The sequence below is a fragment of the Chaetodon trifascialis genome, chromosome 2 (assembly GCF_039877785.1).
Source record: "Chaetodon trifascialis isolate fChaTrf1 chromosome 2, fChaTrf1.hap1, whole genome shotgun sequence".
NCBI lineage: Eukaryota > Metazoa > Chordata > Actinopteri > Chaetodontiformes > Chaetodontidae > Chaetodon > Chaetodon trifascialis.
The window spans coordinates 23,734,916-23,760,851 of NC_092057.1; the positions used below are offsets into that span (position 1 = coordinate 23,734,916).

General features: G+C 43.6%; 3 protein-coding genes across 7 annotated transcripts; 2 read left to right on the forward strand and 1 right to left on the reverse strand.

Moving 5' to 3' along the window:
• The first annotated feature begins 785 nt into the window (after positions 1-785).
• On the forward strand, positions 786-9,285 carry LOC139346963 (E3 ubiquitin/ISG15 ligase TRIM25-like). Of its 2 annotated transcripts, XM_070986364.1 has the most exons (11): positions 786-916; positions 1,186-1,801; positions 2,094-2,189; positions 2,368-2,601; positions 2,820-2,988; positions 3,339-3,389; positions 3,847-3,960; positions 4,221-4,310; positions 4,684-4,827; positions 5,129-5,188; positions 5,284-9,285. In XM_070986364.1, exons 2-11 carry the CDS (start codon positions 1,205-1,207, stop codon positions 5,814-5,816), a joined length of 2,088 nt encoding a protein of 695 aa, XP_070842465.1. In that variant the 5' UTR covers positions 786-916; positions 1,186-1,204; the 3' UTR covers positions 5,817-9,285. The 2 variants fall into 2 exon arrangements, with proteins under 2 accessions (XP_070842465.1, XP_070842455.1); XM_070986354.1 differs by lacking the exon at positions 786-916 and having other exon boundaries at positions 1,167-1,801.
• Positions 9,286-11,164: 1,879 nt separating this feature from the next.
• LOC139338654 (E3 ubiquitin/ISG15 ligase TRIM25-like) lies at positions 11,165-19,506 on the forward strand. Of its 4 annotated transcripts, none has more exons than XM_070973873.1 (9): positions 11,165-11,244; positions 11,519-12,160; positions 12,874-12,969; positions 13,109-13,342; positions 13,742-13,922; positions 14,351-14,401; positions 14,650-14,838; positions 15,174-15,209; positions 16,126-19,506. In XM_070973873.1, the coding sequence occupies exons 2-9, from the start codon at positions 11,564-11,566 to the stop codon at positions 16,269-16,271; spliced, it is 1,530 nt and encodes a 509-aa protein (XP_070829974.1). In that variant the 5' UTR covers positions 11,165-11,244; positions 11,519-11,563; the 3' UTR covers positions 16,272-19,506. The 4 variants fall into 4 exon arrangements, with proteins under 4 accessions (XP_070829974.1, XP_070830000.1, XP_070829983.1 ...); XM_070973899.1 differs by having other exon boundaries at positions 13,742-13,910; XM_070973882.1 differs by having other exon boundaries at positions 11,171-11,244; positions 11,525-12,160.
• Positions 19,506-25,701, reverse strand: dgke (diacylglycerol kinase, epsilon). The gene is made up of 11 exons (XM_070973848.1): positions 24,985-25,701; positions 24,296-24,455; positions 24,062-24,181; positions 23,765-23,908; positions 23,506-23,663; positions 22,968-23,016; positions 22,769-22,882; positions 22,549-22,620; positions 21,586-21,713; positions 21,293-21,404; positions 19,506-20,404 (listed from the first exon to the last, which is right to left on the reverse strand). Exons 1-11 carry the CDS (start codon positions 25,434-25,436, stop codon positions 20,162-20,164), a joined length of 1,752 nt encoding a protein of 583 aa, XP_070829949.1. The 5' UTR covers positions 25,437-25,701; the 3' UTR covers positions 19,506-20,161.
• Positions 25,702-25,936: the final 235 nt, after the last annotated feature.

The window sequence follows — 25,936 nt, forward strand, 5'->3', positions numbered from 1 at the left end:
ACATCACTGTCTTCATCACCTCCACTGTCATCTGACTGCAGACACTCACTCTGAAGAAAAACTATCTTCACTTTACTCCACGACTGACACAGGTCATCAGTTTTCCTCTTTTTCCCATTATCTTTGGAAATGTCCTCATCCACCAACATCCCACTTTCCTCCTCCACAACACACTCTGCCTCCTTTATCTCAGTCTATGTGACCATGTGCCACACTGAGAACTGTCAGCATGGACCTTTTCAACCAGATCCACAGCAGCACCTCTACCACTGGAACGCAGACCAGCACCATCCTTTTCACCAGAGCCCAAACCAGCAGCAACCTTCCCACTAGAACCCTGACCAGCAGCACCTTCATCACCAGACCCTCCAGACCCTGGACCCGGAGACACCAGCCCAGCAGCACTCAGACCAGGAGATACCTGATCAGCAGCAGCCGGTTCAGCAGCTTGAAACTCAGTTTCATTCTGTGGTGCACTTAGTCATAACCGACACCCATTGCTTAACTGCAATCCTCCACGAAACAACTTACATGTCCGCGTGTGAGCCCCCGCGCCTCTGACTACGAAGACCATAAACTAAACCACAAAACAGCACAACTATAAAATACTACATCAATACCATCCAAAGACAATCAATAACAAGTTCCGATAGAAAACACACTCACTACTTCTTCCACACTCACGCATGCGCGTTCAGAGAGAGAGAGAGAGAGAGAGAGAGAGAGAGAGAGAGAGAGAGAGAGAGAGAGAGAGAGAGAGAGAGAGAGAGAGAACAAGGTGCGTCAGTTATAGTTGGACGCGCGCAGTCCAGTCGACGCGACATTTTCGCCTGACGCTCCTGTACGAAGCTGAAGTTGAACCCTGTCGAGTTGGACTGAGTTACTGAGTTATTTGTTGTGTGCACCAGGATTCACGGTATTGTGGAAGATCTTTTGTAAACATATGAAAGTTGTTTACTGTGAATTTTCTGTTCATATTTTAAATGCTTGAATGTAAACATGAATGTCAGACTCGCACTTAATGTTCGAGCCGCGTCTTAACATGTTTGTTTTTATTCTATTGTTATTATTAATATTATTATTCCGTTTTATTGAACGCGAATGTTTTGCTAACCTGAATTGAAACGAATAACGCTCTTTCGTTTTCGTGCGCTGACAGAGTTAGGTTTCGTTTCTCCCTCGCAGCCTCAGCTGAAGCGTCATCATGGCCGACGTGGACCAGAGTCAGTTTTCTCTCATGAGTCTGGAGGATGAGCTGACCTGCAGCATCTGTCTGAGTCCCTTTGACTGTCCGGTGACCATCCCCTGCGGACACAACTTCTGCCAGGACTGCCTCCTCACCACCTGGAAGGACTCGTACAGCTGTCCTCAGTGTCGGACCCTCTTCCCCACCAAACCGGAGCTGAAGAAGAACACGGTCCTCAGCACCGTCGTGGAGACCTTCAACTTGAGGTCCAGCAAGAGTGAAGTCAGCCTGATCGCAGAGCAGAGCAAAGCCGAGAAAGATGATGTCATTCGTTGTGATACATGCATGGAGGCTGAGGCGTCCCAGACCTGCCTCACCTGCATGGCCTCTTTCTGCGAGGAGCACCTGCGGCCTCACCGGGAAAATCCAACTTTCCGTCTCCACCAGCTGAGTCAGCTCGTGGGCGACCTGTCGGAGCGGATCTGCCCGCACCACCACAAGCTGATGGAGTTCTTCTGCAGCCAACATGGCCGAGCAATCTGCAGCGTCTGCCTGCAGCAGGTCCACAAAGGCTGTCCCTTCATGTCTCCAGAGGAGCAGAGGAACGTCAAAGAGGTGTGTGTGTGTGTGTGTGTGTGTGTGTGTGTGTGTGTGTGTGTGTGTGTGTGTGTGTGTGTGGTAGTATTTGCCTGATAAGTTTAAGGGGTAATTCAATAAAGTTCTAATATATAGTTAAAGTTATAGGATAGGTGTGATGTGTCCAGGTTTTGACATATCCGCCTTTTGGACCTGGACTAAACCCAAAGTTAGCACTTAACCCAATAATCCATCTTTACTGGGCTCTGTGCAAATGGACCACGATTCACTTTGAACTGTGTGTGTATGTATCATACTTTCCTGTTTGTAGTCCGACCTGAGAGGCAAGTTGCGCTTGCTGGATGAGAAGATTAAGAAGAATGAGACTGTCATCTCTCAAATGAGCGACATGCAGAACAAGCTAAAGGTGACTCCCTTCTTTGATATTTACTGTGTCATTCACATGAATGGGAAACCTTGAAAGATGAGAAAGCTTGAATAACAAAAGAAATTAATGAGTGATTCTTGTTCATTTGCAATCCATAACACTGAATTTTTGTAAGGTATTTGGTCTATTTATGGATGCTCTCGTGATCCTCCCATAGGACTCAGCGACCAACAGGATGAAAGCTTTGACAGCTGAGTATCAGCAGATGCGGGATATGTTGGCTCAGGAGGAGCGCGATGCTCAGAATGCAGTGGGCCGTGAGCTGGAGACTGGTCAGACCAAACTCAAGGTTCTCATGCAGAAGTTCTCTGACAACATTGATAATATGAGCAAAGCTAAAGAAGATATCCACCGGCTGCTGAGTCAGTCCCAAACTCTGGCCTTCCTGCAGGTGAGACAGCTGTGATCAGCCTGCACAGTGGCATACTGCATACACTGTGTTTGAACCATGACACTGCAATCTCACAACTGCATCCTTACATCATTCCAAGGATATTGTAATTACAGATTTACTTCATATTTAACCCATAATAGAAATAGTGTTGCTCTATCTTGACTATGAAACCTTGTTCCATCAGAGAAAACAACGTTGTACTCCTCTCCTCACAGGCTTCATTTGACCTGCCACCAGCCACAAAGTTTGACCCTTTTACCCCTCGAATCAACCTGGACTCCAAGAAAGTGACAGCAACACAGGAATTTGCTGCTGCCCTGAGGGAGCATCTGATGGAGGTCCTTAAACAGCCCGTTGAGGCCAGACCGCTCATACTTAAAGCAGGTGAATGTGGAAAATACTTGAAATTCAGTCAAGTGTTGACTTCATTGGTGCTGTGTTTTATGGTGGTGGACTGACTGAGTAGATAAAAGTCTTTTTATTGTGTTCCTGGGATCGTCATTGTAGCTTGCTGCCATCGGTGTGTGTGTGTGTGTGTGTGTGTGTGTGTGTGTGTGTGTGTGTGTGTGTGTGTGTGTGTGTGTGTGAATAGCAGAACAAGAGGCAAATTGTAAAGCGCTATAAAATGATCAGAATTATAATAATCATAATCATAAACTTCATGGAAAAAGCAGCTTTCATACAAGTGGTGTAGCTCAAAGTACTTATAAATACAGTTCATTTACCATTCGCAGATGAAAAAGCAGCTCCTGTTTCAGGAAGTGGTGGATCTCAGCCAGAATCTGGTATGTTCATCTCTGTGAAGATATTATTACAACAGGAAATCTAAATACAGTAGAACATGTGCCTGTGATAAAATATCTGCCCATGACATACATACTAGATTCATACTCACATCTGCACTTGCAGTTTTGAAGTCACAGAGGAGTCAATCTGTGGATTTTTGCCTATCAATATGTGCATGTAGTGCAGGGAGGGAAATGAGTACCAGCCAAATGCTGGTAAAATATGAAATTGGTTGGTAGATTTCAGTCACAAAATAAGGATTTATGACTGAGTGGATGCTAGATGTTCACAATTTAAAAAGTGAATTCCTCACTCCTGTGTGGTGTGCATAGTGAATCACTGAAGTAACGTCATACATCTCTGTCATCAAGTGCATATTTGCTTTGATAGAGGTGAAAAGAAAAGTCCACTCTTTACAATGTGATTAAAGCAAGACGTCCTCTCGTTTCACCGCAGAGCCTCAAAAGCAGAAAAGAAAGCCCAGGTCACACAGTCCAGGTGGTCCCCCCATCCCGCCACAGTTCCATCCATGGAATCCATATGCATGGAATCCATCCCAGTGTGCACAGGGTAGGTCACCAGGCTCTGATAGGGGTCCTCCACTTATGGCAGGATGACAGACATGTAAATAAGATCTAAATGTACAATTAAATCAATATATTGACGATTACGGTATGATTAAGACATTCATCATCTAAAATCATGTGGATTAAATGACTATCTGGCATGCTCTCAGGTGAAAGAGCAGCTTGTGCCTTTGGATTTACACCTGTGTTCTTCACCTGAGTTGGAGAATAAAATGGCTTTTCTTTTGCCTGTTCCTGTTTCAGAGCCACAGTGGGCTCAGGGCAATCCCACGTTCCCCTGGCCGCAAACTCCAGGTCCTCAACCCAAAGCAGAACCAAAGAAGAAACCTCAAAGTAAGAAAATGTCCATTTTGAAATACACTAACAGACAACATAATGCTGAGTTGGCAGTTTGTTAGGTACATCTAGCTGAACCTAATTTGTTCTAATGTAATAAATCCTTCATGAAGGTTGTAATATTCATTTTTTGAGAGATGTGTTGATTCAAATTAATGGTCATTTTGGAGGCTGTAGTTTTGCTGCTGCTGAATTGTATTGTGGTACCCTGAGATGTGTGTATATAATACTTTGTTCTCCCTATTTATATGAGTCGTGTAGTGTGTTACTGCCTCTACCTTGTCATTGATTGGTGCAAGAACTCTGCGTGTTGACTGCAGTTGCCTGTCACTTGACACTGAATAGCTCATGGTATTTTTTTTTTCTTTAGAAAATACCAAAAAAGCCCCCCAATCCAATGAAGACAATATCAGAAAGAAGAATCTAGCACGTTCAACAGAAAACCTGCTGGAGTGTGGTGCAAAAGACAAACCCAGAGGCCGTACTCCTGCAGCTGAATCCAAAGGGAAACCAGGTAGATACCATTCACCTCCTGTTAAAATTTAGCACTGCAACATTGTCAGACTCATGATAGAGAGCTAAAATATATACAGCACTACCAGAGATGTTGTCTTCTGTATTCCACACATTCTCCTTGTCAAAACCTCGATCCTTCATTAACTACAACACAACTCCATCGCTGACAGTTCCATCATGTTATGCTAGTAGCGGTCTGGCAAGCTCACTTCCTTCTAACTCCACATCCCCAGATTTTCTTCATTGTCAAACTGACAATGGACTCAGCTGACCCTGAACTTTTTTGTATTGTGTTGTAGAAACTTCGGACATTCCACCTGACATAACATCTGCTGAGAAAAGAAGCGAACTTCTGAAACGTAAGTGTGTGAATGCAGCAGGTATCTTCAACTCATATGGTAATAGCAGCTGTGTTCATTATGTGAATGGTCATTTCTTATTCTGTACCCACCAGATGCCACGGTACTCACGTTGGATCCAAAGACGGCCCACAACCGCATCGCACTGAGTGAGGACTTCACTAAGGCCTCTGTGTCAGATGAGCCAACAAATTACCCCGACTGCCCTGAGCGCTTCGCTGTCTGCTCCCAGGTGCTCGCTTGCAAGGGTTTCTCCAGAGGGCGCCACTACTGGGAAGTCCGACTGAGCGGCAACAACTTCATTGGCATAGGCTTGGCTGATGGCAGCATTGACCGCAAAGGTCCCACCAGTCGACTGGGCCGCAACGCCCAGTCCTGGTGTGTTGAGTGGTTTAACGTCAAGCTGTCAGCTTGGCATAACAGCTGTGAGACCGTGCTGGTCAATCCCAATTCAAAGCGCATAGGTGTGCTGTTGGATTGTGAGGAGGGCATTGCTACGTTCTACCACGTGGCAGACAGGGCATATCCCCTCCACTCCTTTGTGTTCCCCTTTGCTGGGGTGGTGTATCCAGCTTTCTGGATTTTCTCAAGTGGCTCGTCCATTTCTTTGTGCAAGATGCAGGCGTGAGGAGCATATGCACATAAATGGCATATACAGGTGCACATACACACACACAGTCCGGCCATTGTTCTAATTACTGCTATTAATAATGGAAAAGAAAACTAGATGCGTTTAGAAAGCTAGTCTTGAATGTTTTTAACAGCAAACATTTGAAAACATGTAAAAAATATTTAAAGCGGTAATATCGATTTCAGTCCTGATTGATTTGGTGACGCCAACAGTAACTGGTGGTAATGACACATGTGCTTTAAGACTACAGGTCCCCTCCTTGTTCCATTACTGCCATCAATATTGAAACTGATCCGCTGTCAAAAGAAATGCAGAAATGGATCATTGTCTTGTTTTGTAGGTGCATTTTTTGATGAACGACAGCGACAAGTACAAAGCTCACCAACAAACACTTTGCATTCCCTGTGACTACTTCATGATAACATAGAATAAAAATGAAAGTCACTTAAATGCTTGTACTGTGAAGCTGCAGCAGCAGGAAATGTTCAGTTTGCATTAGCAGGAAGTTAATACGGCATTTCTTTCTGGGAATGTTGCCACGTAGTTTGCAATACTGCAGATATATAAATATTACAGTAGGCTCAGTCTCTGTTGTGTTCACTTATTCGGCGATAGTGACTTAGCAGGTATTTATTTAGATGAAAATCTTCAAGATTGCCACTTTAATATACCAAACGTAGGTTAAAAGAATTTTCACATGAAGATGCTGATGTTATAACTGCCAGTTAACAGTCCTGTTAAATGCTGTGGAAGTGGAAAACCAGCATTGTCTGTACAATTGCAACTTAATGGCATTTTGTGCTGCTGGGATGGGCCATGTAAAACAGTGATTATCCTCAACATTAATGCTTATTGCTCAGTACCCTTCTGTTAGGTCAGCGTTATACCAAGAACATGAATAAAGAGGTGGTGGTGATTATTCTGCCCCGCCTGAGAATATGAGTACACAGACAGCTGGAAGCACTAGAACTGAAATGGGGGTCAAAAGTTAATGGCATGGCATAGTTCATGTCCTTAGCTGCTGCTGTTAGCTCTGCTAGCTGTGGTCTACTGCTGACTTGGTGGTTATGCGACCACAAAAATGCTTCTCAGAACACAGGAAAAACAAGATACCTTGTGTTTTCAAGTCTAAAGATGGCCTCCCATGTGATTGTGATGCACTTATGTGTCCTAGTCACTTCATGACACTGCATGATTAACAGTATTTAAAAATAAGTCTGTTTTTAAAGCAACTGTAAATTATATATCTTATATATAGAAGGATCAAAAAGAGAGGTTTGCTGTCAGTGAGTCGCTTTCAGCCAGTTGCCTTGATGGTGTGAAACGAGGAGTTGCAGCTGGGTTTCCTTAGGTGGGTTTCAGTCTTCAGAGGTTTGATCTGCTTCCTCATTTTCTATGATTACAACAGAACACACACTGTACACTTACTGTACAGCGTGTGTGTGTCTCCTTTATTCATGTACAGACTATTCATAACACACTGCAGAAAGGTTGGGACTGTGAAGAAGTTATTAATCACTTCACTCTCCAGGATATGTCAGAACGGTGTTTGGATGTGATTGGTACTATTGCTTTATGGGTTGAGGTGTAGCTGTTAAGGTCATCGGGCTGGGTGATATGGTCAGTGTCTTATCGAGGTTCATTTTTTCTTATCAGTCAGTATCAATGTTTGTCATGTTATGAATCATTTCTGAAAATCTTAAAGATTTCCTTAAGCTTACTGTTCTCTAATAGTAGACGTAGAATTGAAAATGACTGAGAACTGTATGTTCTGTAAACAGAAAGAGCAAATTGGAAGTCTTGTCAGAATAAATTGAGCTAACTCAACAAATCCAGCAAAATGGGTTTTTCTGAGCAGACTGTCTCGTAAATGGCTAGAAAAAGATTTGTTTCTGTGATTTGATTGGCTGTTCAAGTGATACAAGCAGTGTACCCTAAGGATGAAGTAATGAAGGTTGTCATTTTTATTTTTTTTACGAGATAAGTCAATATATCATTGTATCACCCAGCCCTATGTGGTCACTTCCTCAACTCTTTGACCTATTGAGTTGATGAGAACAGGTCATATAGACTCTGTTCTTATCAAGTCCTTTTTTTTAAAATTATTTTGTAGAATTTTGCCTATATTACTGGTGTTTGAACCAGGAAATAATGTGGGAAGAAAACGATGACATGCAGCAATGGTCCTTGGCTAGATTTGAACCTGGGATGTCATGCTTGCATGGTATGCCCCATAGAAATTCAGTGCTACACTGTTTAATATCTATGGCAGGCACCTTGAACCAACAAGCCTTCAGAATGCTCTTGGCTTTTTGTAAGGTGGTAGGATGGTAGCTAGACGTATAGTTTCACAGGGGTAAATTACTTGTGGTTTGATACAAAGTTTACTCTAGGCTGTAAGATGTGTTTGCTGACATTAGTTACAGTGGCTCAGTTCCTGATGTGCCACCTCTGGAGTACATCAGTGATTGATCAGTTTGCCTGCTGATCACTTTCATTCAGACTTACCACGAGCATGCTCATCTTGCAGGCACTAAAAGATGTGATAAGCTGTATGTGTGTCAAGCAGTAGAAATCTGTCTGTGTGTGGTTTGAACCTGGTTCTCTTTGTTCTTTCTGACAGAGGTCGCCGAGTTCTGACCTCCCTTCTTTTAAGGGTTTCACAGGACACTGTTGTCCACAGTAACTTCACTGATACGCTGGTAAGGTTCAGACGTGATGACTGCTGGTGGTTCAGTGTAAGGATCCCTTACACTTTAGGTGTACACCTTTCTCTTTAGGTGACATACTTAAAGGTGCAGTACATCACTAAATGTAACATCTGAACCTGCATGGTGAAATCTGCTGTTTTCACTATTTGCCACTGTGTATCATCACAAAGGATGGAACACAAGGTTTGGAACACATAACTTTGTGAAACTGAAAGAGCTTTTTCATACCATAATGAGTGTCCAGGTACTGATATTGTGCTGGTTTATTCTCATTGCCAACCTTAAATAGCATAATGAGTGTGTCTTTGCTTAGCACAACACAGCAGACAGGAACACAGGACAGATTCTGTTTATTTCATGCAACATTTGACTGTTTTCCTATGACTTCTGTTTTGAGCTTGTGAAATGTATCTTGGATCTTGCAGATCATTTTGTTGATTTTGTTGTTTGTGCTGATCTTCAATGGAAATTCAGTTTGTGGTTCTTTGCTTCTAATATTTTCATGGGTCATAGTACTCAAGCTGGGTGCTGTCAAAAGTTAACATCAAACCAACCTTTGTGCAATGCTTCACGTGTGGTGGTTTTATTCAGTGTACCCAACAGGCGACGCATGGATCAAATATGAGCATACTGTATGAATGTGATTGTCTTAAAATACTCAAGGCTATTGCTGTATTACATGTAGTTCAATCAAAATCAGTTTGTATTCCAAATTAATCAGTGTTGTCATTAATAAAAGGTGTGTTTCTCTCTCAGACACTCCATTCTTTCTAAGAAGCCAGAAGTGATTTAAGGAGCAGCCCAACATTTTGGGAAATTCCCTCTTTTGCTGTCTTACCTACAGATGACGACAACAACAACATCAACCTTCATCTGTGGGTCCAGAAGTGCAGTGATGATACGGATTTTGATCTATTCATGTTTCTCTCAGTGACCCCTGAAAACTATATTCATTGTTCCATGAGTCTGATGCCGATTTGGGAGTGATGGTAAGATGGAAAAGTGGCTGACTAATATGCAAATTCAAGATGCATATAAGTTAATATATAAGTTCATATAAGTTCCAAAATAAAAGCTCGAGGAGGTCAAAGTCTGTTTATAGTGTCAAATAACGAATAAACAACGATCTTTTCTGGAGAAATTGACTCTTGGACATAGATTACAGTGATATTAACTACCCAAAATAACAAACCCGTTTGGAGAAACTAGATTTTACGAGTACCTTGAGTTTTTAGTGTCACTTTTTTTGCGGGATTTATAACCCGTAGCCACTACAGTCAGTCACAAAGGGGTGCACTTAGACTGATCTACCCCCGCCAGCCTCCACCCGGTGCAGTCTGCTCGGGTGGAGTCTGTCTAGCATGGTCGAATCGGCGTTAGCCGAAAACATTGGGAAAGCCGTTTTGACGGCCATTCGCACATTTTCGGCAACCACCACAGAGCCAGTGCCACCACAGGCCACCTCGGTAAGTGTGTTTTCCAAATCACGTAGCATCAGGTAACGTTACTTATCCAGGCTAACTTTACAGATTTTCTATTAGCACCAATGCACTTCATGTGTAACGTTAGCATACTTGTTTTATTTACGCTGCTGGCCCCGCAGCATAAATGGGCATAAAACTCACACCGTGTTGACCAAGTGGTGCGAGTTAATGAGCTGAAAAAATCCATACCAGTGATACCAGTGTACGAGTGTTGTTATATGTGAGGGACCAAGCAGACAGGCAGGAGTCTAGGTAAATTTTAACAAAAGAGATTTAATTAGACAAAAAATGTAATCAATACATATAAGTTCTAGGCCCATAAAAGAGGTCAACTAAAGAGAACTTAACTCAGACTATTTCAACTTAAACAAACTGATCTGAATTGACCAAACCAAGACATACAAAACAAGCTTAATGAAGACAAAGCCTACCCAACCAACTGCGCACAAAGGAGAACATATATATAATGGCTGATCAGACCATTTGGACAAAAAAAAGGGGGATAACAAAACAAACATTACTAACTGGGCAACAAATAACCCAACAAGACAAGACCACTAGTTGGTGAGAAGCAATACTTCAAAATGAAGACTAAACCAAACCACTACAAACCCTTCTATCAATTAAAGAAATAAAGAAAATCCTAACCTAAACTTCCCTGACCCCCTCAATGCTGCATGCACTTGGTATAGGCCCAAATGGCCACTTAGCAGCAGCGTTTCCTCGGCCGCATCTTTTGCGCAGGCCTGGCACTACGTCCCTCAGCAGGTGAACCCTCCACACTGGTAACTCAAAACTATTAGAACATAAGAAAACTGGTAGTTTGACTTATACAAAAGCTAACTAAATGTGCGCTACAAATAGAAACTAATGTATTGTCAACTTAAAATAAATATGCATATGTTGTATGAAAACAAAAGCTATGTGTCAACCTTTATGTGTTCACTGTCTGTATGTGCAGTGTGAATGTGTGGGACACTCATTCCAGCTGTGTGGCAGCAATTGCAGCCATCACATTATATAATAACAACTATGATAATAACTATAATAACATGCACACTTACTATATTCTGTTATTTTGTTGAATTTATACACAGCTAGCACGCGCTGAGAGAGAGAGAGAGAGAGAGAGAGAGAGAGAGAGAGAGAGAAGTTCATCCAATGAGGTGAAGCAGAGCCACAGACTGACGTCATGACAGTCGCACGGAATTAGCAGCACTCGCACCAAAGGTGAGTGGGGGCTTTAAAGTTGCTGTTAATTGTACAACATTAGACGAACGGCCTGGATGGATAAATAGATGACATGCGTCTTATTTATTTCTATGAAAAATTATCGTGGGGGGGTCGATCGTGTGCTGATAGTTAACTGCGACACAGGAAGTAGTGTTGGGATTCTACTTACTTTTTCCCAGCTAACAGTATTTCAAAACCAGCATTCAAAAATAACACTATAGCAGCACAGGAAAGAGAATAAAAAAACGCCTTTCGCTCGTTTTCTCCACAGAGTTAGGTTTCGTTTCTCCCTCGCAGCCTCAGCTGAAGCGTCATCATGGCTGATGTAGACCAGAGTCCGTTTTCTCTCATGAGTCTGGAGGATGAGCTGACCTGCAGCATCTGTCTGAGTCCCTTTGACTGTCCGGTGACCATCCCCTGCGGACACAACTTCTGCCAGGACTGCCTCCTCACCACCTGGAAGGACTCGTACAGCTGTCCTCAGTGTCGGACCCTCTTCCCCACCAAACCGGAGCTGAAGAAGAACACGGTCCTCAGCACCGTCGTGGAGACCTTCAACTTGAGGTCCAGCAAGAGTGAAGTCAGCCTGATCGCAGAGCAGAGCAAAGCTGAGAAAGATGATGTCATTCGTTGTGATACATGCATGGAGGCTGAGGCGTCCCAGACCTGCCTCACCTGCATGGCCTCTTTCTGCGAGGAGCACCTGCGGCCTCACCGGGAAAATTCGAATTTCCGTCTCCACCAGCTGAGTGAGCCTGTGGGCGACCTGTCGGAGCGGATCTGCCCGGACCACCACAAGCTGATGGAGTTCTTCTGCAGCCAACATGGCCGAGCAATCTGCAGCGTCTGCCTGCAGCAGGTCCACAAAGGCTGTCCCTTCATGTCTCCAGAGGAGCAGAGGAACGCCAAAGAGGTGTGTGTGTGTGTGTGTGTGTGTGTGTGTGTGTGTGTGTGTGGGTGGGTGGTAGTGTATGCCTGATAAGTTTAGGGGGGGGGATCACGTCCAGTCAGTACTGGTTTTCAGCCTTGTCCCTTGCCTAGAGAGATTTCCTCAGATTCTCTAAATCTTTTAATGACATTATGTTCTGTAGACAATGAAAACTCCACATTCTTTGCAATTTTACACTGAGAAACATTACAGTTAACTTGTTGCACTGTTTGCAGCACAGTCTGTCACAGAGTGTGAACCCCTCCCCATCTTTACTTCAGAAAGGCTCAGCCTGTCTGGGAGGCTCTTTTTATACCCAATCATGTGACTAACCTGTTGCCAAATCACCTGATTAACTGTGAGAAGTTCCACCAGCTGTTTTCTTTTGGCATTACACAACTTTTCCAAAGGTCTTTTGTTGCCACTGTCCCAACTTTTATGAAATGTGCTGCTGGCATTAAATTCTAAATGAGGATATAGTTTGCAAAAAATCTGGAAATTTCTCAGTTTCTGTTTGATGTTGTCTTTGTGCTATTTACAATTAAATATGGGGTTTCAGTGTTTTGCAAATCATCACATTCTGTTTACATTTTACACAGTGTCCCAACTTTTTTGGAAACCATATAGTGTGATAGTCATTCAAGACTATCAGACAGACTGTGCATAATTCTGTGTTGTGTTTCATATCTGTCTTGTAGTCTGACCTCAGAGACAAGTTGGGTTTGCTGGACGGGAAGATTGAGAAGACTGAAGCTGTTATGTTTCAAATTAATGACATGCAAAGCAAGCTGAAGGTACACATGAGTAACACCTGTTACACATGAGTAGACATTCATTTCCAAAGATGAATGATTTCAAAGGAAAATTGATGCCATTTATATGTATTCACCTGTAATTACTGTATCTATGGTTCCTCTCATGATCCTCTCCTAGGATGCAGCAGCCAAAAGGAAGACAGCATTTGCAGCTGTGTATCAGCAGATGCGAGATATGTTGACCCAAGAAGAACGTGAGGCCCAACATGGTGTGGACCACGAGCTGGAGATTGGTCAGATGAAACTGCAGGACCTGATGAAGAGGTTAACTGAGAACACGGAGAACATGAAAAAAGCCAGAGAAGATATCAACGGCCTGATGAGTCAGTCCCAGAGCCTGGCCTTTCTACAGGTGGGTCACTGTTGTCACAGACAGATGAAGCAGGGGGAGATAAATAGATGATGATTTAGGTTTAGCTCAAAGACCAATGAGGGAAAGTGGCCTCAATATTAAAGTTAGTTTTTAAAGGATGTTTTTAAATGTTTAGTCAATCAACAGAAAATTACATGGCAACTGTTTTGATAATTTAAAAGTGACTGAAATATTGACTTTAGTAATTTTAAGGAAAAATTGCAAGAATTTGCTGGCTTCAGCTGATTTGATGCTTTTGTTTGTGATGTATGATTCCAAATCTGTTTTGGGCTGTTTGGATATCATAACAGGTATTTGTCCTCTACTCTCAGATGAGTAATTGAGATTAAAGCAGTAGTTGCAGTTCTCAACTCAGTTTTCTTTCCTTGTTCCTCACAGGCTTCATTTGACATGCCCAGGGCTGTAAAGTTTGACCCTTACGCCCCTCGAATCAACCTGGACTCCAAGAAGGTGACAGCAACACAGGCCTTTGCTGCTGCCCTGAAGGAGCATCTGACAGAGGTCCTTAAACAGCCTGTTGAGGACAGAAAGCTCATACTTAAAGCTGGTGAGCGTGCAGGTACTTTTTTTATTGGGAAAATTCACATTTAAAGATGTATTATGTCCATTTTTTTGAGGAACTCAACACTGGCATAGCTGCAGAGTTGTCATCATGGAAAACACTGGAAATGAAATCAGATGTTGACTTTATGCTGTGTTTTGTCGTGGTGGACTAACTGTTTGAAATTCTGACTGATAAAATTCTTCCCTTTGTGTAATCACTGAACCTGGGATCTTGAGGGACGGCTGTGGCTCAGCAGGTGTAGCGCTAAATGCAACACTGCTGGTTCGACCTCCATCTCCTGTTCACATGTGAAAGTGTCCTTGAGTGAGACACTGAAACCAGAACTGTTTCAGATGGTAGCACTGCAGCTTGCGTGTGTGTATGGCTGAATGCGAGGCAGATTGTAAAGCAGTATATAAATACAGTCCATTTACCATTCACAGATGAAAAAGCAGCTCCTGTCTCAGGAAGTGGTGGATCTCAGCCAGAATCTGGTATGTTCATCTCTGTGAAGATATTATTGTAGCAGAAAATCTAAATACAAAAAAAATATCTGTGTATACCAAAAAAAATTATGGATTTTTGCTTCATTTTTGGTACATCTCTGTCAAGCACAGATGTGCTTTGATAGGGGTAATTGTAGAACAGTTTGACTAGAATGTAGTAATCAACTCTGTGGTGAAACACTGACAGGTGGACAAAATTTCTTGTCGTATGACTTTCCCTGTTTCTGAACTATCAGATCCTCCAGAGCAGAAAGGACAGTCCAGGCCCTACAATCCAGGTTGTCCGCCTGTCCAGCCATACTTTCAGCCAGTTCCTGTACCAGTTTATATAGGGCCGCATGGAGGCTGGAATCCACCCCAGTATGCACAGGGCCGGGCACCAGGCTCTCACAAAACTCCTCCATTTATGGCAGGACAAAAGACACGTAAGTAAGATTTAAACACTCAATCAAATTGTTGTGTTTGTCATGACAGTTTGATTAAGGAAATCAAAAATACAGTGTAACAGACAGCAATGTGACCTGGAGACACTGAGAGAGATGCTACAATCACATGAAAAAGCCATATCTGTATCAAATTATCGATGTAATATATTGATGAAAGTGATGGACTGACCACCACTGCTATTCAGAAAGCTACACTACACCTCCAAAAAAAAAGGGGGAAAGCCATGATATTGTTTTCTTTGTTTCGTCTCCTTTAAAACAATTGTTTCATGTCTTTCAATGTGTGTTGCTGTTTTCATTTTTTCCTTATACAGACAAGAAGAGTGACGGCAGTCATCAGCCCTCCCACAGTATGTCCTTTACCTTTATATTCTTTTGCACACTCACATTTTATTTCATATATATGTGTTTTTAGGCTATACTATTTCTCAGACTCTGTTGATGTAACATCTTAACCAGATATGGTTAAAACCTCTTTATAATAGTGAAATGTTGAGATGAGAAATATGGACTAGAGTGGCTCTGTGGGTAAGAATCAAAGCTCTGTGTTCAATGTTTGGCCTCTCTCTTTAGGTCTTTTAAAAATGACTTCCCCGTCGCACCACATTGAACAGTCTCTGAGGTTTTAAATAGGACGCTGAGGTCAGGCTTATTGAGGGAACTGCAGGTGTGAGAGCAGGGCTTGTTTGACATGTGGTTGTAGAGTTGTAGCAGTGACATGAACAGGGAAATAAGCTCTCCAGATGTTTTGCAATGTGGGGTAAGCATTGAAATACACAGAGATATCTCAAAACAATTGCAAATTAATCCTCAGACTTTTTTCAATTTTCAGTCATGAACCACTGAATTGTGAACTGAACTGAAACTGTGATTTGAGTTTGGTTGTTTTACTGGAAATGTTCCACTTCCACTCATGATTAAAAGTATCACAGGTGGAGCACCTGCCTGTCTGTGGCCTTCGGGACAGCAGTAGAGTCAGTGGACTAAAGTTCACAGGGAACTTTCCTATGAAAAACAACAGCTTATAGGCCTGCTCATAAAATGAGTTACCTGTGAATTGCATTCGTGGCATTTAGGCTTCAAGAGCAACTTCAGGAAACATTAATTTCCCGCCATAAGTACACAATGCTGTTGACGATTCAGCTTGACCATTCAATTAAAGTTGAATTTGTTTTGAGCACATGATTTTTGGAATCTGCTTAGCAAGTGGCACAACTCTCATACTGTAGACAAACTGTTTGAGACCTTTTTGTACATTTCCCTCAGAACAAGACAAAAAGCCCCACAGTGCTCCAGGAGGAACAAAGCCAAGTGCAAAGGGATCTGATTTCACCAAGAAAGACAATCCCAGAAGCCATCCTTCATCCGGGAAATCAGCTGGAGGCCATCCAAAGGCTCATAAAAATAAGTAGATGCAGCTGATGCCATGCGAGGCACTGTGAGACTTTTGCATTTAGCATCAATCACATGCTAATCTATGGCTTTCTGAGTGCCCACAGTTCAGCTTCAGTTGTGTCAGTTTGGCTGCTGTGATCCGTGACCAGCGCGTGCAGCATATAACACGTTATGTAAAACACAGACACACATGACTTCTATATGAAAATATTTATGGGAATGTCGTCAGATTCAAAACTTCTCTTCATTACATTCAATTAAGTCAAAATCCACTTCAGTCACCTGAAGTAACAATTTCACCAAACCCACGTTACTATGATTTTCTTTCTAAATTGTTTTGCTCAACATGATTGTTAACTACTAAAGCTTAACTCTTCCCAGACAGTTTCTTTGTATTTTCATTTCTCTGCCTTTTAGGACAATACCACAGTCAAAATGAAGATCATTGTGTTTTCTGCACATTCTTATCAGCCGTTCGGTTTCTGTTTCGACAGACGTTTGGCAGCAAAGAAGTGAGAAGCCTTTTGAAATATATGTTAATTAATAAAGAAAGCATTTTGGCAAACACAACACTTTTCACTTCTCAAATGTGTCTTGCCAAAGTGATTCTATATAAATATCTGCCAAAATGTAACAATTAGTAAACTGACAGTTGTGAGTTGGGAGCATTCAAAACAATAACAGCACAGTCATGTTCCTGCAATACCAACAGTGAAACAAGTAAAAGTCTTCAGCCACACTACCAGCATTGTGTCATGGCACGCCAGGAAACACATTTTTGGATGGTTTAAAAATGGAGAGACCACATCGTTGTTGTTTATGGAGGCCCATTCCAGCCGAAACAAATCCTGCAAGTCATTCTAGTGATGATAAAATAGTCCATTTGCCTATATATGTAATTCAAATGGAGATATCGTCAAGAGAACGCAATGTTGCATGACACATGCAAATTTATAAAATACATTTGAAGAGGTTAATTATGTAGCGCACCCCTAAATGGTCATGGGAGTTTAAGAGTTAGCCTCGTAATCGTATTTCTGTTTTCAATGCAGTCTACCAGCAATTAGCACGGTCCAAATACTCCATAAAATGAACTCTTAAGAGTTTATTCTTTGCTTCAATTAGCTATCTTGTTGTTATTGTTGATATATGATTGTATTGTGTCCATTAAGGGCCTTTGAGCTGCGCCACAGACCTGTCAGTGCTGTCCTAGTTTCTCTGGACAGGACTGTGCTTGCCTACCTCTTTATTTGATAGACTTACAGTATGTCTAAATATTGAGAAAGATTATTAACTTGAGATATTAAGATCATATTTGGAGGAAGTCTTTCATTATTTTGAGATACTCAGTCTTTATTGTCAGTCAAAATGACTTAAAGTCAGAGTCATCCTCAGTGCATTAGCTGATTTTTGACCAGATCAAAGCAGCACGATCAGGTTTTTGCTTATTTTCAAATCAAGCTTAACATCTAACACATTTGACATATTGCCTAGTTGCTATGCTAAATATGTTAGGGAAAAAATGAGACACGGAACTATATCAGACTTCATTAAAAGTCATGTTTCCAGCAACTGCAAGTACAATATTCACTCTTGTTTAAGCTCCGTTTTGGTCTCAAACATCTTGCGAGGAAAATTTCAGGCTCTTTGGCCACTAAGCTAGCACACAAGCTAAGTTGGTGATTACTGTATCTAGCTTCACAAATATTAACAAGTGCAGCTTCAAGCTGTTTTGCAAACATCTGTATTTTGGTCCAACTAGCATGTGCTGTAGCATGTTAGCATGCCATCTAGCATTAATGCGTCATGAACTCAAGTGATTGACAAACGCAGTTTTGACCTGGTGTTGGTGCTACATACATAGTGAGGATCAAAAGCATCATCACGATTCATTTTCTGGGGATTGTCAATATCTGCACCAAATTACACCACAATTCATCAAACAGTTATTTCACTCGAAAACAGTGTTTCCAAATGGAGCCATGCTGCTAGTATGGCTAAAAAACCTGCCAACAAACCCCAGTTACATTTCAGAAAATTCAGTGCAAGCCAACACACACACAGACACAGACACACACAACTCTGGTAAACATGGACAAGGTAAAAGATCAAGCAGGTGTCCTTGAGCAAGAAGACATTAACCAAACAAACAAACAAACAAACAGAGGATGATGAAACCACAACATTTGATTACCTGCCAAAATGTGCATACTCCAAAAGCATAGGCATCACTTGGCTAAAAACTGATCCCTGTTCAGCCTTATGAGCAAGTTGGCTCCAGATTCCTTAACATTCAACAGACCTTTCGGATATGGCTGTGAGCGACAGGCAGTTTTCTTCATCCTGCCATGAACAGGACCACCTCAAATGAAGAAACCAGTTTCCTACAAGTCGGCTACTTTACAAACACAAATGACCTCTTGCACACATTATGTAGAATACAGGAGAGATACAACCAATGAAACTGAACAGTTAGATCAACGTCACCTGAACACAACACAGGAAAGTACATGCAGGTAACTCTGGTGGTATTAATATTGAGCTGTAGAGGATTGAGTAGAAGAGCCCATCTACAGAAAACACTGTGTTCAGTCTGCCAACCTGTGGTGACTATGTGGTAAAACACAAATGATGAAATGCAAGAGGATGACTTGAAGAGCAGAAAACAACAACACGGACAGCTTAATCTCATCAGCAGTTATCACTATCGGCAGCAACATCAAAGGTCAACATTACGGCGTCATGTACGTCCTCAGCAGTGTAAGGTATGTATCAGTGTGAGTGCCAAAACAGTGCAGCACGAAACATGTAAACAGGAGGAACATGTGAAGACGAGGAAAACAAAAGGTTTGACATGTAGGCGAAATGAATCCTCTGAACACTTACTTGTCACTACTTTAAAGATAAAAATAAAAAGTCAGGCTGTTCCCCGTAGCTCTTACAGGAAAGTTAAACATAGTTTCAAGACTGTTTTTAGTACAATCTGTGTTTGGCGAACTACATGAGACGTAGTTCACGTGCATCATGAAGTAAGCGAGCCAGCATCCACGTCCAGTGACTGAAAACACACTGCAGGTGTGACAGAGCCCTTGCTCCATCGGGACTCAGACCTTTTGGCCATCGAATATTTCAAAGCCTCACCTTAGGTGACGAATGCAGGAGACATTTAAAAACTAACCATGTTGTGATGAGGAGCCTGAACGGGGAATTTGAGAAATGTGTACAGTTTTAATATCCACCCACCATCGACTGGAGTTCGCGCTTGCTTGTGCTCTTACTGGAGTAAAAAAAAAAACTCCAAGGACCAAAAATGCTTTGCATGTACCTTCAGCTAAACCTCCCGTAACTTCACATTCATTGTGACAGCTGTTCTTTCATGTGTTACTACTTAATCACCTGCTGCTGACTGAAACATGGCTTTGAGGGATTTCGATAAATTGAACCTGGCCAACTTGTTTGAAATGGCTCACTGATGCCTGCAGGGCTGCACTGGGCATTGTAAATACAGCATAATACAGTAGAGTCGACTATAGATATCTATGGCACAAGGGATCAGTGCAAATAAACAGCAATCTCTCTCCAAAACATTCAGCTCCTCCTGACTGTCCCACCTGTGGAGCAGGAACTGCCTGAGTTCTGGGTTACAATACAGGGGGAGTGTAAAAAGGCCCAAAAACAAATCGCATCAGCCCAAGTCCAAACTGAACTCTCTAATCCCTGCGGACCCTCTGGAAAACAAATGAAATGACAGCGCAGGAAACGTATAACACCTTATTCTCATCAACAGGATCGGAGGATAAAGTGTGTTTAAAGATCTTAAAGGAGGTAAGTGCCTTTGCAAACGAGGGCTTAATAAGAAACTGGGCTGCAGAAAGAAGACTGAAACTAAGACATGAGGAGCTTCAGATCACAGGACGTTTGGGGTGGCTCTTGCACCAGCAGAGGCCAACCCTGGGGGCCTGGGTGAGTCGTGAGGGGTGGGGCTCTCTGTGTCAGAGGCGCTGGATTCGTCGTCGTCGTCGTCCGTCTGCTCGGCGCTGTGGTACAGCATGAGGGCCTGGGTCTTGTGGGTGATGGTGATGGTGCAGGGACCCTGGGCCCACGGCTCCCCGTCAACCTGCATGGGCATCTTGGAGCTCTTGAGGACCAGCTGGAGAGAGAAAGACGACACCAGACTGTGCTCTGAATTCTCCTGACAGCCATGATTATGGAAGGCTTACAGAACAATTTAATCATAAATGCCAACAAATGCAAGAAATCAAAAGGTTTCTTTTCTTTTTAATCCTCATCTTTGTGAAACAAACACATGACCAGCATTTACGTTGCGTCTCGTCTCGTTTTCGTCACGTGATAAAGGTTCGTTGACGACAATATTTAGTCAGAATTTTCGTTGACGAAAGCAACTATACTTAGCAGCAATGTTTCTGACGACCTTGTTGCTAACTAGTCACAGCATTCAAATACCAGTAAAATGAGCTCCTCCATCTTTTTCCTTGCTGGGCTTCCTGTGGTTGTCTTGGTCACCCTCAGGCACCAGTGGCACATACCCAAGCAGGTGCCCATCAGTGGCAGCTGTCCTCTCTCTCCCTGCCACTGCCATCATGTTTACAGTGAAAATGATGGAGGTGGCAGCTGTAACCTCTCACTGTCTGAAAGCTTTTTCAAGTCTCTGTAAAGCTAAAGCTCTTTTTTCTTCTTCTTTCATTTTGACCTTGATGTGCGCAGTATGTTTTACCAGTGTGTCTTTTACAGTGTTTTCAGGGAGTGGTTAGTGGTGCACTCTTTCCTGAGGGGTATCACGTAAAGAGCAGAATGAGCTTGTGTGACAACAGGCAAAGGATGAGAGCACGTGCAGGAGCCAAGTAGCATGTGCTTAATCACATTAGTCAAAATTAGATTCTCATGTGCTGTGAAGAGGCAGATGGCAGTGAAAACTAATTTGACTCCCTCACTGTCTCTTTCCATACCCACTTACTGAGGCAAACAGGAAGCACTGTGGCAGTGTTCGTGTGTGTGTGTTTGTGTATTATTGCCTCACCCTGACAGTGTGGGCCTGTCCGAGCCGGACAGGATTGGCCAGCTTGACCTGGATCTGAGCACAATGGAAGGAGCCATACACACCCACCACCTCCAGCAGACCATCATCCAGCCTGCGGGGGGAGACAGGAAACAGCACGGCTGCTCGCTGTTAGTTGCCATGGTAACTTGGAGCACTTGATATAAACACTTCAGTAAGAATACCAGAGCATTAACAATAACTTCATTTCAATTCTGCTTTTTGGGCAACTGGCAAGTGTGTAACTAAAGACACATCCACTGATGCTCTCTTACCGTGTGGGGGGGCAGGGTTCATCGCCCATACCCTCCCAGAGTCTGCAGCCTCCACCCCAGTAGCCAATGTTACAAACGATGATGCCCTCCAGACTGGGCAGCGCCACCCTCTCCCCATCTAGCTCCAGCTGTGGTGGGAACACACACACACACACACACACACACACACACACACACACACACACAGAAATGACACGTCATTATCGTGACAAAGCTAATTTATCCTCTGCATTGTCCAACATGCTTAGAGGCAGCACGACAAGAAAATAGAGGCCATGTTTTCAAATGAGACACTGTCTGGACAGAAGAGTTCAACCCATGCTGGAGTCTGAGGCCAATAATCAGCTCTTTCTTTAAAGCATAAGACAACAAATATTTTTGTTTAAAAAAGCCTGGCTGAACTAGGTAGCGACTGACACGTTTCACATTGAAATGCAGAGTAGATAAATTCACTAAACAGTAAATTTTAAAAGTAAAAATATTCATGTGTGTACAGTAAATATGGAGCTGGAGACAGCAGAGGGTTAGCCTGGTTTTATGGGGAGTGGTAGGTGTATTTTCTAACTTCAACAACAGCTAGGTTAACTGTTCCCGCCCTGCTTCCAGTCTGCATGCTCACTCTTCCCCTTACGCTATTGAGAAATGCCCAACATATTACAGATAAAACAATTTAAAAAACATGCACTTCATTCCAGAAACTCAAAGCAAAATCCCCCCAAGAGAAGATGATGCACAAAAGTCAGAAGCAAGCCCAGACAAATATATTAAAAGAGCCATTTTAATGCTGTTGTTTATTGAAGCCATGACTGAGAGCCTCCTGATGTCGAACTGAGGGTCATTTTCAGCCGACAATCTCACGAATAGTGAAAACACTTGCTGATTCCCTTTGATTCTCTTTATGAACGGCATATGTGAAGGCAGAAACAACAGGAAGCGTCATCACATGAACAAAGGCTACAGTACCTCAATCCTCTTATCCAGATCCTTACATTCCTGCACTAAACAATCTTTGGTGCCATACAGGAAATAAACAGCCTGGGGAAAAACAAAAGTGAAGTAGGTATCAGCATGAAGCAGCTTGTTTCTCCTCATAACGAGGCCACATACAGTGACCACATTAAAAGGCACTTTATATCAACATGCAAATTCATATAGGGTGTATAAGTGCTTTAACCTGTCTGACCTTGTTAATGATGCGGCTGGAGAAGAAGGAGGGTGTTTTCTCGCGGTGTGTGTGGAAGTTGAGCGCCATCAGAGCGTCAGGCCCCACAGAGAAGTAGTTGTTCATGGACAGAACCTGAGGAGGACATGCAGTGTGTGTTTTATATGGGCTGCTGTGTGTCAGTGGGCTCAAAGAATCTCAAACTGGAGGTCAAACTCACCTTAGGTTTACGAAAGTAGAGGCCTTTTGAGGCCACCTGCACCTTCCACCTGAAAATGATTGTGTCGGTAATTAGCAGGACTTTAGAAATACAGAGGTCATGAGTTTCAGACAGTCTAAATACATTTTGACCAAACAGCAAAAAGAAACTCTGCGAACATTTTTTTTTATTACAATATTGTAATATAGAATACAACATTGCTAGAATTTCTACCTTCCTTGGTCTAAATGTTGATTCAAAGCCTCCTCCACACTGACCTGAATACAATTCTGGTAGAAAAATATTGAATCAATTTATTGATTGATTGTTGGCTTAAAAGATAGAAAATCTGAAACAGTAAGTCAAAAAATACTGAAACCAGTTTGTAAAATACCCCAAATGTTTCAATTGTTGACCTTCCTAACCTGTCAGATCTTCCATAGCTTCTTGACTGCATGAAAAACACACTCGTAAGACTAAAAAAACATTTCTAAGCACATGAGATGATGTGGAAGACTTGTTCCCAAAGCAAAGACTGAAACTAGCACAACAGCCCCACCTGTCCATTTTGACCACCTCTGCATCAAGGATGTTGCGGAGAACCTGTTCCACAGGGATCTCTCCAGCATACCCGGCACCCCAGCCTAAAGTGTTGGAGAGGTCATTTCCTGTCCCCAGGGGCAGGATGGTCACCCTTGGCATGAACTGGTCTTGACCCTGACAAATACACAGTAAGAGGAGCAGGTACGTTACTGAGGCAATGCCACCTTGCAACACAAACGTAATGAAAATCCCTGTCATGGATCATCTCATTTCACCTTTAGCTTCATTGTATCGATGGCGTCCAGCACCCAGCCCACCGTGCCGTCACCCCCGCACACCAGCACCCGCACACTACCGGGGGGCAGCAGGGTGCACAGCTGGAGGGCTTTGGAGGGAGTCAGCTCAGACAGGTCAAACACCTGGATGAAAGACGAGACATGAGACACATTTAAGTCATGGTTCGTGCAGAAATCTCTCTGTGGACTCATCGGCAGGCTTAGACGACAACTACGGCGAGTGTTACAGGACGATTTAGTCTCACTGAGACAAAGTACAAGAAGCTCCAGGCTGACCTGCACAGGATTCAGAACGGTGCGAAATTCTCCCAGCAGAGCCTCCCCCATGTTGTTACCGCTCCGTGTGTTAGCCAAGACCAGAACTGGAGTCCAGCCACTGCCACAGGAAGACGCCAGCTACAGAAACACACACAAAGCAGCACTGCTTGAACAGCTGTGGGACACCACTCACCCACAGCGTGAGTCCGCTGTGCGCCGCGGCCCCACACATCCCCCTCACATCCTCAGCACCTTGCTGTACTCGTCGGGGTGCCTGCGGCGGAGCTTGTTGACGCGGTAGAGGTAGTGAGGGGGGATGATGAGGCTGTGGAACTCGCCCAGCTCACACTGGTCTGCATCCGCCAGGCTGTCCATGCAGTCGTCGTGCACTGTGGTCTGACACCACACACACCTGAAGGAGGGACACAATCCTGTTAGAGAAGTTAAACTTGAAAAATACATAAAAGCAATTCCTGCTGAGGCAAGCAAGAGCCTGAATCTGTACTCGCTGCAGGGGCGCTGGTCTGTCTCTGACACTGGCCTGTGATTAACATCAGTCCAGCAATTCATCTGACAATAACAGATTAATCCAGCTAGTGCCCGCCCTCCCACAGAGCAGCAGCAGTCCATTACAGCAAATTAAAAACAGATTAAAATGAAGGGACATTTTACCCCATTATGATAAGACAGCCTGCGGTTGTGAGAGTGTGAGTGGGTGAAGCGTGAAGCAGCGGTCCTTCATGCACAGAGCTGACGCTTATCCTTTAATGATTTGCAGGTATGTCAGCGTACAGGTAACCAGCTATGAGCCAGTCTATGCCTTGGACCGCTTCACGGCTGCAATAAGAGCAGAAAGCACGTTTTCCCCGCACACTTGCAGCACACACACTGAGGTGGCTTTCACACACATGCGGCTGCACCTGTGGCTCCACCCACGCTACCTGAAGTCGCAGAGCTTCGGCTGCGTCCCACACTGCTGTTTGCATACTTCACAGTAGCTGGCGAGGGGAACATTTCCGCGGACCCAGCGGTGCTCCATGGCTCCGTCGGGGCTGCAGGGGGCCATGATTTCTTTGCACGGCAGGCTCCGGTCGGCCCGGCGCAGGCACTGCTCGTCGGCGCACACGCCGCAGCAGTCGCAGAAAGCCCCTTGGAGGATGTGCTGGGAGCACACGCAGCAGTAGGTGGGCTTGTTGAACAGGTCCGTGTAGTGCCAGCCGTGCTTGCTCTTACGAAAGAAATTCTTCATGTGCGTTTTCCGCTTGGAGCGCTGGGCGCTGCACCACAGTGTGATGATGACCGGGACGATGACGGCCAGGGAGGTCCAGAACAGCAGCGTCCACTCCTCCCGGGAGCCGCAGTCGTCCTGCACCTCGTCCCCCTCCTTGTACATCGCTGCTGGACAGTAGCTGGAGCGATGGGTGATGCTAATGAGCGGAAATCAGTCCGGAGGAGAACTCTATCAGCAGCTCTGAGTGTGGACTGGACGCACGCCACCGACTCCCTGCGACACTCATGTTGACGGACAGCAGCCGGCTGCTGGCACTAATTTCAACCTGAATACACCCATTTTCGTGTCTAACTAGCTGTAAACAAGGGAACAACGATATAACGTTGAACCAATGAGCCACCTCGCTACCCTAGCTTCATCAGAGAGTGTTTACATGTCAAGAGAAGTCAGTTCACCAACAGGGAAAACGCACATGCGTACAAGTGCGTACAGAGACAGAAGTATTCAAAGTATTAATTCTTAAAAATGATTCGTCATAGCACGTTATAAAAACACTTTATTCCAAGTACAATTACTGCATTAAAAGTCCTGTTCGTAAGTGTTTTGAGCAGTGGTTCCTAAGTTGAGTCTCGCGCCCCTCAAAACGATCGATAGCTAAATCT